Consider the following 14831-nt stretch of genomic DNA (forward strand, 5'->3'; position numbering starts at 1 on the left):
TATCCATGGTCCATATCCTCAATTTCATGTTTCTACAATCTATTTTTTCTACTCTTTATCACAAGGCTGTTTACCTTAACAGAGATGCCATCCCCTCTCCAGATAATTCCTTTAACAGAATGATCATTGGTTGTACACTGAGGAAGTATGGAGAATCCTATACATTTGATGAGTTTGTAACCTGACTCTAGGATGTTACTTAATTTCTCTATTAGTAGGGGTCTCTAGGACAAGTTTTGGGGGACCTGAATTCCCCAAACAAATGCTACTTTGTAATGAGAATTGCTTTCTTTGCTTAGTAGTTTATCTCCTAATTAAGTTCAATCCCTTGGACCTTAAACGTAAGACAAGATGCTCCACCTAAATTATAAGGCAGGATTTGAATTCAAGTGCAAATACCATATTTGGCATGAAAGAGCATGATTGGTTTTTAAAGATATATATATACCCACATATATATAATATATATACACACCCACATATATATAATATATATACCGATATAATATATACACACATATATATAGTATATAGTGCATATATATATATGGGCCCAGCAGTCCAGCTCCTAGGTACCTGGAAACTCTCAGGAAAGGCCAGGACTCCAAAGAAGGATTTAGGGAAGAGGGGGCAGGGAGCCACAGATTGGCTCCAGATATAAAGAGGACCCAATGGCCCCTCTGGGACAGCCTGAGGCAACAGCACACATGTGCTGTCTGTATTATGGCTGTTGCAACATCAAGACACCCCTCACCAAATGCCCTGCCTCCCCTAATTAGATGAGGCAAGACTCAGTTTCTCCTAGAACCTGCAGGCTACTAAAAAAGTTGTGCACCCCAACTTAAGTGTACACTGCATCTTGCCTGGAATGCTACAAATCTGAAACCCTTTATTCCCATGGGACTGCGGAGCTTTCTCTTTCATCCTCATTGAACCTAGGCAGGTCTGAGAGACACAGTATTCAAGCTTGTTTTTGCTTTGTTGGTGCCTTCTGAGTCTAGGTACTCGGTGCAAAGGCCCAGGAAGGGGTGTTCCTCCTTTAATTGTGAAATTCTGACTCTACCCACAACTAGAACAACCCCCCTCAGCCTGTTTCCTTGTTGGTATAAAGATCTTACTTCACGGGGTTCTTACCAGTATTAAATGAGAAAACATAAGGACAGTGACACTCACAGAGGGCTCAAAGTATGCTTTAAAGGATACAGGCTGGCCATTGTCCACCCTACGTCCATTACCTTAAAATCCCAAAAGGCTTGGTTGCATGTCTCTAGAAGAAGTCCAAAGACACCAACTCAAGGAACAAAAATACAGGGGGTTGTAGGATGTCCCTGGAGATCTGAGGACCCTTCAGTTAGTTAATGTCAATAAACTGGCTGAGTTTCAAATAGTTCCAGAGAAGTTCTGGGCCACCATAACTAAAGTCATATTTACAGACATTTTAAGACAATGGAGAGATGGAAAAAACTGGCATGTACTATGCATACGTGTATGTATCTATATGTATAAGTAAATGAATGTTGGGGCTTAGAGTGGTGGCAAATAGAATTAATAGGGGAAATTTAAATTTATGTCATATTTAATTGTTTTGCCATCCCTTAGAAAAAGTCAAATTTGGATATTTTAGAAGAAGGGAGGCACTAGGGAAAAATAGGAAAATCTGAGGAAAAAGAATTGTATATATCTAAAATTTTTCTGAAAAATAAAAACAGGCTTTTTGAGGGGTTAAGAGGGAGAGGAAGGAGACTGATAAAATAATCTATCAGTCAAAGAAAGAAAGAGACTTTGGATTCCCTGTAGGCTTCGACATGCCTGTTAAACAAGGAGCTGGGCTCCAACTTTCCCGTCTGGGGATAAAGGCAGGAGGAGCCTGGGTCTTCAGGCAAGGGTGTCCTGGTCGCAGGGAGGGGCCAACCTGTGGCCCCCATGCCCTCTTCCCAACCACTCAGTTTTTCTAGTCTTTCCGAAAGGAAATTATCCATGCACTCACTCACTCTGACCTTACATCTCTGATTAATTTCCATTTAAAAAAAAAAAAAAAAAAAAAAGTCCATTTTGAAACAAATAGCAAATAGCTTCTTCCTTCCTTTACTTTCCTAGACCACTTCCCTTGTATGAAAGACTGTTTCACTTGGCAGGAGACAAATGGCAATACGGATTAAAGAACGTGATTTTATAGGAAACATTAGAAATGTTCACCAAGATTATCTCTTTGCTTTGGAAACATTAGCAGGAATGAAATGTCTGCGATGGAAAATGCTGAGGATAAAATGCATTTCCATTTAAAATAGTTCATAAATGTGAAAACAGTTAAGCTCACTAAGGGATAGAAGGGAAATAACAAGGAAGTTTACTGCTTTCAGATGCTTTTAAGTGATCCTGTAAGTCAAAAACATCTTCGTTTCTCCAATAAAAATGTGAGGGTTTTTGCCAAGAACACAGGCTGCAACTTTTCAAGATTCTTTCCTTTAAATCCTTTCCTTCTCAAATTCCACCACCTGGAAGCAGATTTTGTTTTTATAACATTCTCTTTGAAGAGTTCAAATTACTGAGACATTTTTTAGCTAAATAAACCCCCAGACTTGTTGAAAACACCTTGGAAACATGGGCATTGCTTCTCCTGTGGGTGTTTCTGAGCTGTGTCTTTGACAGCTTCTTCCTTAGAAAGCTATCTACTCTCACTGCTTTCCAGGCCCGATGTCCTCTTCAATGCCTGTGCTACTGACAATTTCCCCAGGAGTCCAATGTCAGCATTTCCAAATTTCTGCACACTAATTATGCTCTCCTCTCCTTCCCAATTTCCGTGTCTCTGCCGATGACACCAACATGTTTCCAGTAATCCCAGACCTTTAATCCTTAAAAAGTGTATGATGATTGGACTCACACAAACATGGAATGCAACCTCCCTTTTTCCTGCCACAGCCATGAGACAGAGGCCAGTCACTAATCTCTGTAAGCCTCAGCTTTCTCCTCTATCAAATGGCGATAATAACTATAACACCTGAACTCAGGCTTGCTGGGAGGATTGCTAACAAGTTATTCAGCAGGCGTTGATGTCAAGTGAAAAGTCTCCGGCTCTCATTGAGCTCCCTCATCTGACGGCAGTCTATCCGCTACCCTTAAGGTATTAGTACTTACTATGCAGTCAGGACAAATTGTGCTTTCTGCTACCTTGGCCTCTCTCCATTCTGTTCCCCTCATCTTGAAAACACTCTCCCCTGCTTTATTTTTATCCGAATCCTCTCCACAGCCATAAGATTCACTTCCTCCATGAACTTTTCACTTGACCGCTCTGAATTCCAGTGCTCCTCCTTTCTCCAAAATTCCTACTATACAGCCCCAACGACATCATTTGACACCTACAGGGAGACCGCCTGATGTTGTTTACTTAAGTGTAATGTTGAGTCTATAACAGGGTCACATTCTCCTGTAACAGTCCTAGACTCATGAGTATAGAGCCCAGAACAAAAATAGGCAGGTGTAATGTCAAAGAATTTACAGCAACAAGAGGTCACCTTAAGACTGTCTTGGTTGGCTCCGAATGTGCAAGTGTGAAAACTTTTGGCCACTCTCTGGCCACAGAAAGAGAGACAAGCCCTGGGTCTGAACGCAGATTTCATTTTCTTCTTTTTGTTTTTTTGTTTGTTTGTTTGTTTTAGACGGAGTCTCGCTCTGTCACGCAGGCTGTAGTGCAGTGATGCAATTTCAGCTCACTGCAACCTCCACCTCCTGGGTTCAAGCAATTCTCCTGCCTCAGCCTCCGGAGTAGCTGGGACTACAAGTGCACGCCACCATGCCTGGTTAATTTTTTTTTTTTTGTATTTTTAGTAGAGATGGGGTTTCAGCATTTTGGCCAGGCTGGTCTCAAACTCCTGACCTCAAGTGATCTGCCTACCTCGGTCTTCCAAAGTGCTTGGACTATAGGTGTGAGCCACCACACCTGGCCTGAATGCAGATTTCTGGTGGTCTTCCCACATCCACATCCTCATCCTCCCTCCTCCCTGCTGAAGACATGAGTACCATTTCACTTTGCTTTAGACAAAAGATGTTATTCACACTTTGGGCACCAGGCTGCTGAATAATGATTTTCCAACTTTCATTTTAAAAACTATTTTAAAACCATAAAAATGACAGATTATCCAGTTTCTTTACTGATAAAATTAATTACAGAGAATGATTGAACTGATAACTTAAGGATTTCATTTAGTAACTTGATACTGTCTTTTGGAACTTTTTCCAATTATTTGGCTTGAGATAGTAAGGTCTGATGCCAAGTTATTTTTGTCTAACAAATTTTATGTTATTGTCACTAATCTCTGTAAGCCTCAGCTTTCTCCTCTATCAAATGGAGATAATAACTATAACACCTGAACTCAGCCTTGCTGGGAAGATGTGTATGCTCTGTGCCAAGGACCTTATGTCATTTAACCCTAGGAGATAGAAGCTATTATTTTACTACTAGCATTTTGCAGAGGGGAAGATTGAGGCTTGCAGACATTAACATTAACATAGACTAGAACATACTTCTTTAAATACAATCTAAAGAATATAAAGAAGTAAAAAAATAAGCCATTGAAAAATAAGCTATAGTTTCTCCAACCAAATAAAATGTTGTTGATATTTCGGTATGTTTTACTTTTAATATTTTTTAATGCATGAATTTGTAGTTATACAAAGTTATAATTATATACTATATGTTACTTTAATTTGGTCTTTTCCACTTAATCTCACCGTATATATATTGTTCCATGTTATTTCATAGTATTAAAAACATAATAATATCAAAGATTTAGGATAAAGTGTTCTGTGATTCATCACTCTGAAGCCCAAATACAGAAAAGAAAATAAAGGTAACAGCATCTTCCATTGTTCACTCCTCCAATAAAAACAGAGCCCTGAATTACTCAGGGAAAAGGCCACTGTTTGACACAGATTTTGGGATGTCCTTTTCTGAGCCAATTATCAGAGCTGTACAATAAAACTGCATCCCTCCTAGAAGCTGTCTCCCTTACACAGATTTAGAAAATTAATACGACAAAGGCAGAAGAGGCAGGGATTTCAGACAGCTCATTCCTAAAAGCACTGACCTACACACAGAGGGATCAAGACTCAGAGAGGCCTAGGTTTGGAGCACAGTGGAGGATTCATTTAAAAGAGATTCAGGAGGGTAATCTAGGTCAGCCAATCACATCTGGCTGAGGCTGCTGGGGACTGACTGTCATTACCATCTGACAGGTGTTCAGTGTCCCAAATGAACTGAGTTGGTCTCGTTCCAGCTTCTAGAGAACAGGTGTGTACACCACCAAACACTAGGGGAAAATCCACTGTTATAGTTGGCACTAATTAACATCTTTGCTGGCAGGCTCAGCAGAAAGGCCAAGAGTTCAATGGCTGTGGAAGGGACTGATTTGCTTTGGAACAGGCAGGGACACACTGATGAGCCCTTGTGAAACCACAGTTCTCTAACAAATGCCCACAGTCACGGATCTCCATACCCTGACACATGCCTGGGTGTGCACATTTTATGAATGGGTTACATTGAAATCCTTGAACTCTTTGGAACACTCAGAAAGGGAACGATTGTCAGCAGCCCCACCACCAAGTAAAATATAAAATACATTGCTAGATGCATTTCAAGCCCTGTCTCTTCCATAATATTCTTGTTTCTGATCAGATCTCTCTGGGTACTCTGTATCTGTTACCTGTTGGGCATTCTGTCTAGCAGTGTTGCTTAAATGATTTTTATAGTTCTGTACATCCAGACGAGTTCCTGGGATAGTGACCTGGAAGAACTGGCCTCCTTTTAAGTTGTGAGAGCCTTTTGGTTCTCTCACTAGAGCCCAGCTTGTCAAACCTAGTTCCTCAGCCTAGTCAGCATCTAAAGCCTCATTCCATCCCCTGCTCACCACAGTCCTTATTCTTCTCTAGTCTCACTTTACCTTATTCTCCAACCTTGTCCTTTCTTTTCCGACCAACTGATTTCTCTTGCTTTTACCATATACGTGACAATTCTTTACTCTGTTCCTTTGAACAAGTTATTCCTCCACCAGGAATATTCTCTCCCCTTCTTTCAACCAATCCGACTTTTTCCAAGACTTGGCTTGGAACTCTCTAACGAGAGGAAGCCTTGTCAGACCAGCCACTCAGTGGGCATAGTTACCGTTGCACTACACATTTTGTGTTTACGTTATCTTTCTGATCACCAGGTTGAACCTTCAAGGATAATACTATCATCAGCAATGTCTCTCCCACTGTGGTCTAACACAATGCTCTGCACACAACAGATGTTCTATAAATATTTGTGAAGTAAGATGAATGGGATTCTCAAAATATTTAATAAACACTTTTTTTTAAAGTGGAGAATGGGGTTTCACCATGTTGGCCAGGCTGGTCTCAAACTCCTGGCCTCACGTAATTGACCCACTTTGGCCTCCCAAAGTGCTGGGATTATGAGCGTAAGCCACCACACCTGGTCAGTAAACATATTAACAGAGAAGTAATTTTTCTTAAACTAGAGCTTAGTTGGTGGGTCCACTTTTCAAACACTATAAATTGACGATAGAGGGAAGAGTGTTAAGTAAAAAGACTGATTGGCCACCACAGTACTTGGTCCCTGCCATTGTGCCACTGCCACCACTTCTCGACCAGTTAGGACAGGATTTACCACTGAAGATGTGTATGCTCTGTGCCAAGGACCTTATGTCATTTAACCCTAGGAGATAGAAGCTATTATTTTACTACTACCATTTTGCAGAGGGGAAGATTGAGGCTTGCAGACATTAAGCAATTTGCTCAGAATCGCATTTTAAGTGGAAAGTCTCTCTGATTGAAACATTATGGGGACAAGAGAGAAAAGGATGGAAGGAGGGTGGGGAGCAAAGTACGTGAAAAACAAAAATTTTGGGGTCACATTTTTCAGAACTCTGTCCTGTCAAATCTTCCTTTATAACTATGGTGGCTGCCATCTCCCAACATGACTCCACGCACCCCCAGCCCCACCCTTCCCCACCCTGTCCTTCACCACCCCACTTGGCTCCCTCCTTGGGTCCCAGGGAGGCTCTGGTTCCCCAGCAGGAAGAGTTGGCTAAAGATGGCTCACAGCTGAGCCACAGTCTGGGAACTGTCTTGGTAGAAGGGAGTTGCCTCACCCAGCCACATTACTGCTCCACAAGAGGGCTGGTCAGATGCAGGGGTGCAAAGCCCAGAGTGCCCTACCTACCTCTGGGATGTCTTTGAAGGACCATCCCAGCTTCAGTGCTTCCCCATAGCTTGGACTGAGGCCTCTAGGACAACAATATCCCAACTCAACCTCTCCAACTGCCCAATCCTGCCTTTTTCCTTTCCTCGCTTCATTTGCTGTGCCCGAGAGCCCTCCCTTAAAAATCTCCTGCAGGTAAATCTGTGCTTCTGAGCCCACTTCCTGGGAACCTGCCTGAAGACACGGACCAACAGCGAGAAAGTGGAAATGAGGGCCCAAAGCCTGTGCTCTCACCAAATACCAGGAGAGAGATGCTGTCACATCCAAATCACCTTACCCAATTTCAGCTGTGAAAAATAACGGGACATGGGCAGAGCTTGCCTCTGCCTCCCTCCCTGCCCTGATGCTCCCTTTGCTTCAGTTAGTGACTCTCTGTCCCCGTCTCCCATCAAGAGCCAAAATCCCAACACCTTCTCTTTTCTTTCTCCTTCAAACTCTGCATTCAGGAAAGGATTTGATGAACTCAGCCACACAAAAGGAAACTTAATAAAATTAATCCATTACTTCTTGGGGATTTAAAATAAGCTAATACTTACTTTAAGTTTAGACCAAAGGAAGAATATGTTTAGCAACATTCCAGATATTTATTTGCTCAGTAAAACACATATTTGAGCACTTAGTGTGCTCAGTGTTGGTTGCAAGCTGAGTGGAGGAGGGATGTTTTAGGTTGTGGGCAGCCACTTCAGCCCTTTGAAAGCAATTCCAATGGATAACTCCACTGACTCAAAACCCTCACGGTCCCTCTCTATTCAGGTCCCATGAGTGTGCATTAATTTTATGCTGTTTCTACAAAGCCACTAGCAGTTGCTGGATTGCCACACTGCAACAGGCACAGACATCTATGGGTAGGTCATCCCACCCCTCTAGAACTAAGTAAAACTTAGAGTCTTTTCCTATGGAGTTCATTTCATCCGAAAAACAAGTAAGTAATCAGCTCCTCTTCTGCCCAAGTCAAAAGCATCCTACAATTTTTTTTTCAAGATACTGGGAAATGGTTCAGAAGCAGCAGCAGTCTTTTAAATTCAGTCTTCCTTGATATTCAGCAAAGGTGTATTCAGGTACTTTTGGACAGGTTCAAGATAAAGGGCAAATAGAAAAAAATTCACCGGCAGGGGGTATCTAGTCTGTGTGAATGATTCTTTATGCCTAGAAGAAGAAATGTGGGAGATGTTGCTTCTAATTTTCTCATGTCTCAAAAAATGAACACGGGTTGCTGCTCAGCTTGTCGTAGGTTAATACATAAAGTTACGAGACAGCAGGCTCAGTAGGATGAGCAAGACACTGGAGACTCAAGGACAAACAATTTTAATCGCTATTTACTACTGCCAGCTTGCTAGGAATCCACATTTAAGTTGCTTAATTTTTCTTTAAGCTTCAGTTTTTTAAAAAAGTAGATAAAGACAGGTTCATTTCACAAAGTGCCATTAATAATTACTAAAATACAGATGCTTCTCAACTTACAAGGTTACATTCTGACAAACTCATGTAAGTCGAAAATGCATTTAATACACCTAACCTACTGAACATCCTAGCTTAGCCTAGTCTATGTTAAATGTGCTCAGAACAATTATATTAGCCTACAGTTGGGCAAAATCATCTAGTGCAAAGGTTAGTTTATAACAAAGTGTTAACTACCTCACACAATAAATTGAATACTGTACTGAAACTGAAAAACAGAATGACTGTATGGGGATACTCAAAGTATGATTTCTAATTAACATGTATCACTTTTGTGCCATTGTAAAGTCAAAAAAAATCATTTTGTTGAATCATCATAAATTGGGACCATCTGTACACAGAATTGTCTATCCTACATTGTTCATTAATAATTCCCAAAGATAATGCAAACCCTCTTTTTGGCAACATACATATAGCTTTTTAAATTTGGTAGACACATTTTCATTAATAAAAATATAGGATTTTTAAATACCTTAGATGAGAGTTCTTAACACACACACATACATACCAGGAGAACTACAGCAGAGAATAGTGTGAAGTATGACTCACGTGTGAGGATAAAAAAAGCTTTCAGGAATACCCAAAAGCTCTGGAATCATTTACCTTGATATACTGCCACAGATGACCGAGCATGGTTGAACGTTGTGCAGGTAGTGAATGGCTTTGGATATTCCTATTAATATACTGATTCGAACGTGCCAAGGGAGTGGGGCCGTGTCACCCTAAAACGACAACAGCAATTGGTTTCGTTGCACTTTCTGAATAAAAACTACCTATGTATTCATTATGCAGACATACACCAGAATAGAAGCAGATAGCAAGGTGGGGTGAGGTGGGTGAATCAACGTTTTGGTTTTCCAGAACTTATTTTTAATTCCAGATGGGTTTCCTTCTGCTACTGATGACAGTTCTAGGCCTCTTTATAGACAATGAAAATACTCCATACTTCTTAATATTAGCTTAATCAAAACATAGCTAGTAAGGTAACACTACTTAAAAGTTCATTAAATAAGGTTTTTAAGTTACTTGTGGTACAATAGTATGAGTAATTGAGACAATCTTCTTTTATTTTCATCCTCACTGAAACAACCTATTTGGAATCAATTTTTAAACTTAACCTCCAAAAACATCTAATGAGGGATCATGGCATTTATTCAACCTCCTTCTCTCTCTCTCCCTCTCTCTGTCTCTCTCTCTCTCTTTTCTTTCTTTCTTTCTTTTTTTTTTTTTTTTTTTTTTTTTGAGACAAGGTCTCACTCCGTGTCACCCAGGCTGGAGTACAGTGGCACAGTCATAGCTCACTACAGCCTCCATGTCCCTGGGCTCAAGCAATTGTCCTGCCTCTGCCTCTCAAGTAGATGGGACAGGCATGTGCCACCATGGCCAGCAATTTATTTACTTACTTATCTGAGACAGAGTCTTGCTCTGTCGCCCAGGCTGGAGTGCAATGGCACAATCTCCAGGCTGGAGTGCAATGGCACAATCTCGGCTCGCTGCAACCTCTGCCTCCCATGTTCAAGCGATTCTCCTGCCTCAGCCTCCTGAGTAGCTGGGATTACAGGTGCGCACTACCACGCCCAGCTAATTTTTGTATTTTTAATGGAGATGGGGTTTCACCATGTTGGTCAGGCTGGTCCCGAATTCCTGACCTCGTGATCCACCCACCTTGCCTTCCCAAAGTGCTGGTATTACAGGCATGAGCCACCGTGCCCAGACTATTCATTTTTTTAGTAGAGGTGAGATCTGGCTATGTTGTCCAGGCTGCCTCTTTCTCTTTAGAGTCTGTGTCACTGTTATGGCGATCCTTTGTATTGAAGGATACTTTATATAAAGTTATACAAATTAAAATTATCTAAGGAATAAGAGTAGTTGATGCCAACTCACTGGAGGTACAGAATCAAATATAATATAACATGGTCACCAAAAGATTTGCTGGGTTCTTACTATATAATGAGTAAGAACCCAATATGGTTGCCAAAATGTTGCACAAAACACGTTAACTCCAGTATTTGCTCGGCCTTCTAAAAGTAAGAAATTAATCCAAGAAGTACTGCTTCCTTGGGAAACCCATCCTTCGCTTTCCCCTCATGCAAACACATCTTGCCTCCCAGCTCTCCCAGATGGTTTCAGCAGCTCTCCCAGGGCTTCAAGGGGTCAGAGGATCAGACAGAATAATAGAAAGAACTTACTACACACTGCAGTCTGTCAAAAAGTGTTCCATTTCTCATGTATGGATAAACCAGACAGAACTTCTCAGTCTCTGTAAAATATGCAGCCAACTCTAGTATGTTTGGATGGTGAAACCTTGAAACAAAAGATGTTTTAAAGCCATCAAATTGCATATTCAGATAGGAAACGGACAACACTTTGGTGTGGGAGTAGTAAGGTGGGATGGAGAATAGGCTTAAAGCAGAATATAAATTTGGCTGGACACATTGGGCACAGGACACAGATTTGCTTTCCAAATTGGTCTAAAGAGTTCTAACGGCAGGGCGCGGTGGCTCACACCTGTAATCCCAGCAATTTGGGAGGCTGAGGCAGGCAGATCACTTGAGGTCAGGAGTTTGAGACCTGCCTGGCCAACATGGTGAAATCCTATTTCTACTAAAAACACAAAAATTAGCTGGGCATGGTGGTGAGCACCTGGTTATTCCAGCTACTCAGAAGGCTGAGCCAGGAGAATTGCTTGAACCGGGAGGCGGAGGTTGCAGTGAACCTAGATCGTGTCACTGCATTCCAGCCTGGGTGACAAGAGTGAGACTCCACCTCAAAAAAAAAAAAAAAAAAAAAAAAAAAAAAAAAAAAAAAAAAAAAAAAAAATTCTAGCAAATACTAGTTACTGTTTTTGATTGACTGTAACCACGTAAATATAAATAAAACATCCAAATATAGGGCAGAAATTTTCAAAAAATAAGGAGTTTTAAAGATTTGTAATATTGGAAACTTTACAAAAGATAGCACTATTCAATATTAACTTATTTTTATCAATATGAAAGACAACATGACTTATTAAGTAAAAACAGTGCAACTAAAATTGTTAGCTTGATTTATTTAAGTATATAAGTTTAAGTCACCAAAACATAAGAATAAATACCATTTTCATTCATCCACTTATTGAGCACTACTATGTCAGGTACTGTGCTAGATACCAGTTACACAGCTGAAAAGAGACGTCAGTGTCTTCACAAAGCTTGCATTATTGTCTAAATCCATATGACTAGTAATGTTTGATGTTGAGAACATATCACTGATTTTAAATCACAGATTTCTATGTCAGTGTAGTATACATTTCTCAGGCTTTTTTTCCCCTAATAATCATTTATTAGCTTATTAACAAAAACTCTATTCCTCAATTGTGTGTGCTATCACTATGAGCCCAGGTAACAACTATGAAACATAAAATGTGAAATTCACACATACTGTGAGCTCAGTTTAATTCAAAAATTACTTATGGGATACCTACTATGTTCTGGGCAGGCTTGGGGATATTAAAATAAATCTGTAAAAAATATTCTGTTTATAAAAGCCTATTATTCATTTCTGCAGTAGCAAAATTTCCCTATAAACACACACATTCCTATATATATTGTGCATATGTGGTGGAGGAGGGGGGTTCTGATTCCTTTTCTTCTTCTTACTTCAAGGAAGGAAGCATGTGTGTGTGTGTGTGTGTGTGTGTGTGTGTGTGTGTGTGTGTATGTGTGTATATACATGTACACACACAGAGAAGTTTTTATGTTTAAATATATCAAAGTCTTCTGTGATACAAGATGCCTACACCTATTATGATTCCAACTATACCTATAAAATGAAAAGCAATGGATTGAAAGGAAATTGAGGTAGTGTATTTAACAGTCCATATATACCTGGTTGGTTCTTCTGCAACTTAAAATAATTCAGAGAGACAAATCTTCTGGAAGGCAGTAGATAGTGGACATCAGATAGACACAGCCATGGCCTGGTGCTCTACTCTCTTGCTCAGAGAGGAGAAAAGACCATGTGCTTATTTTTAAGTATTACTGATCAAACAGAAAAACGGATACTTTAGAGGTTACCAAGGTATGGAACGTGGAGATACCTTGGAGAAAGTTTGCTGGTTTTGTACCTGTGGACCCATGCCACCCAACATTTTGCTACAAATTTTTAAATCAGTAGGGTTTTAGATTATATACATCAGAAGGTTAGCAGATCTGATACCTTCTAAAATCACTTCAGCAAACATTCTGAGTGCCTTGTTCAGACAAAATGATGCAAGCCCCATGGTGTGGTAAACAGACTTGAACAACTAACCTGGGATTGAATCTCTGGTCTTTTTAACGGCTGTGTTAACTTGGGCAAGTTATTTAATTGCTCTGAGCCTGTTCCTTTAACTGTAATCAGTAATTAAAACATCTATTTCCAAGGTTCTTATGAAAATTAAATAAAAGGTTAAGCCAAAAGCCAGGTCCTCAAAAATTATTAGCTTTTTCTCCTTCCCTTGAGAAAGGAGGGAAAAAAGGAATCAGAAGTCACATTCTATGGAGTTCACAATTCTGTTTAAGGTAATTCCATTAATATTAAACTAAAGAAACCTCATCCTTCAGGTCTCAGCTTAGATATTATTTATATCAAGAAACCCATTCTGCTGCTCATCCCCAAGTTATCATTCCCTCCTCTGTGCTCGTATTTCCTCATCTTACCACTTAGTTTATTGAAATTGTCTGTTTACTTAGGAACTTCTCTCCCAATCCTGTTTCTGATAGAACATTCTAAGAAGAGAAAGCTGCATCTGCCTTAGTCACATCTGAGAAGATGATTTAGGAAATAACTTGGATCTTATAGAAAAGGTAGGATGTATCTCAGTTTCCTCATCTGCAAAATGGGGATAACAGGAGAATTTATCTCATTGGATGGTCATGAGGATTAATGAATTAACACACGTAAAGCACTTGAAATAGGGCCTAACACAAAATAAATATTAGCAAAATAAAAATGGTACCCCAGGAATAGTCAACATTATAAAATTGTAAATCTCCCCAGATTAATCTATAAAGTTATTAAAATTCCATTAAAAATGCCAATAGAATTTTTGAAGCCTAGACAAGCTGTTGTTGTAGTTCACAGAAAATACCTCACCAGATAAACAAATGGATCAGGTAAATAAATGTAAAAAATGAAGCCATGAAAGTACTGGAAAAAATGGGAGAACTATTTTATTAGGTTGCTGCAAAAATTATTGCGGTTTTGCCCAGCTACTAGGGAGGCTGAGGCAGAAGAATGGTGTGAACCCAGGAGGCAGAGCTTGCAGTGAGCTGAAATGGAACCACTGCACTCCAGCCTGGGTGACAGAGCAAGACTCCGTCTCAAAAAAAAAAAAAAAAAAAAAGTAATGTTTACTTTTAATGGCAAAAAACGTGATAACTTTTAATGGCAAAACTGCAATAACTTTTACACCAACCTAAATATAACTTCTCAATGGAAAAGGCCTTTTAAACTATAACATAAAATCTAGAATCCCTAAAAGAAAACCTTGATAAATTTAACTGTATTAAAACCATTTCTACATGCCAACACTATAATAAGCAAAGATGAAATGACAGTACGGTAAAAAATTATTTGCATCTCATAGCATAAAAATAGGCTGATTTTCTAATAGGAATTATAAAATATTCCTTCAAATCATTAAGAAAAAGACCAACAGTCTAATTTATAATAATAGGTAAGGAATATTATAAGCTACTTCATAGAAAATAAAATATATCTCTTAAATATAAAAAAGGATTATTAATATCACTCAGAAAAATTGATACTATGAGACTTCTTTTTCTGAGAGGCCTCAAATAAATAAAATATAAATGAAAGAGGAGACATTACAACTGATGCCACAGAAACACAAAGGATCATAAGAGACTGTTATGAACTATCGTATGCCAACAATCTGGAAAACGTAAAAGAAATAGATGGATTCCTAGAAACATACCATCCATCAAGACTGTATCATGAAGAAATAGAAAACCTAAACAGACCAATAACAACTAAGGAGATTGATTCAATAATCAAAAACCTCCAACAAAGAAAAGTCCAGGACCATAGAGCTTCTGGCAAAATTTTAACAAGCATTTAAAAAAGAATTAATACT

At 39.5% G+C, this 14831-nt stretch overlaps 1 protein-coding gene across 3 annotated transcripts in view; it reads right to left on the reverse strand.

Annotated features, from left to right (window-relative positions):
* Positions 1 to 14831, reverse strand: part of IRAK3 (interleukin 1 receptor associated kinase 3) — a 59902-nt gene that overhangs the window by 11683 nt on the left and 33388 nt on the right. For all 3 annotated transcript variants that reach the window (XM_010379978.2, XM_010379987.2, XM_030938718.1), the window contains 2 exons: positions 10903 to 11017; positions 9317 to 9435 (listed from right to left, as the gene is read on the reverse strand). In XM_010379978.2, coding sequence (XP_010378280.2) covers positions 9317 to 9435; positions 10903 to 11017 — 234 coding nt within the window. The remainder of the gene's footprint in view (positions 1 to 9316; positions 9436 to 10902; positions 11018 to 14831) is intronic.

The sequence above is a fragment of the Rhinopithecus roxellana genome, chromosome 10 (genome assembly GCF_007565055.1).
Source record: "Rhinopithecus roxellana isolate Shanxi Qingling chromosome 10, ASM756505v1, whole genome shotgun sequence".
Lineage (NCBI taxonomy): Eukaryota > Metazoa > Chordata > Mammalia > Primates > Cercopithecidae > Rhinopithecus > Rhinopithecus roxellana.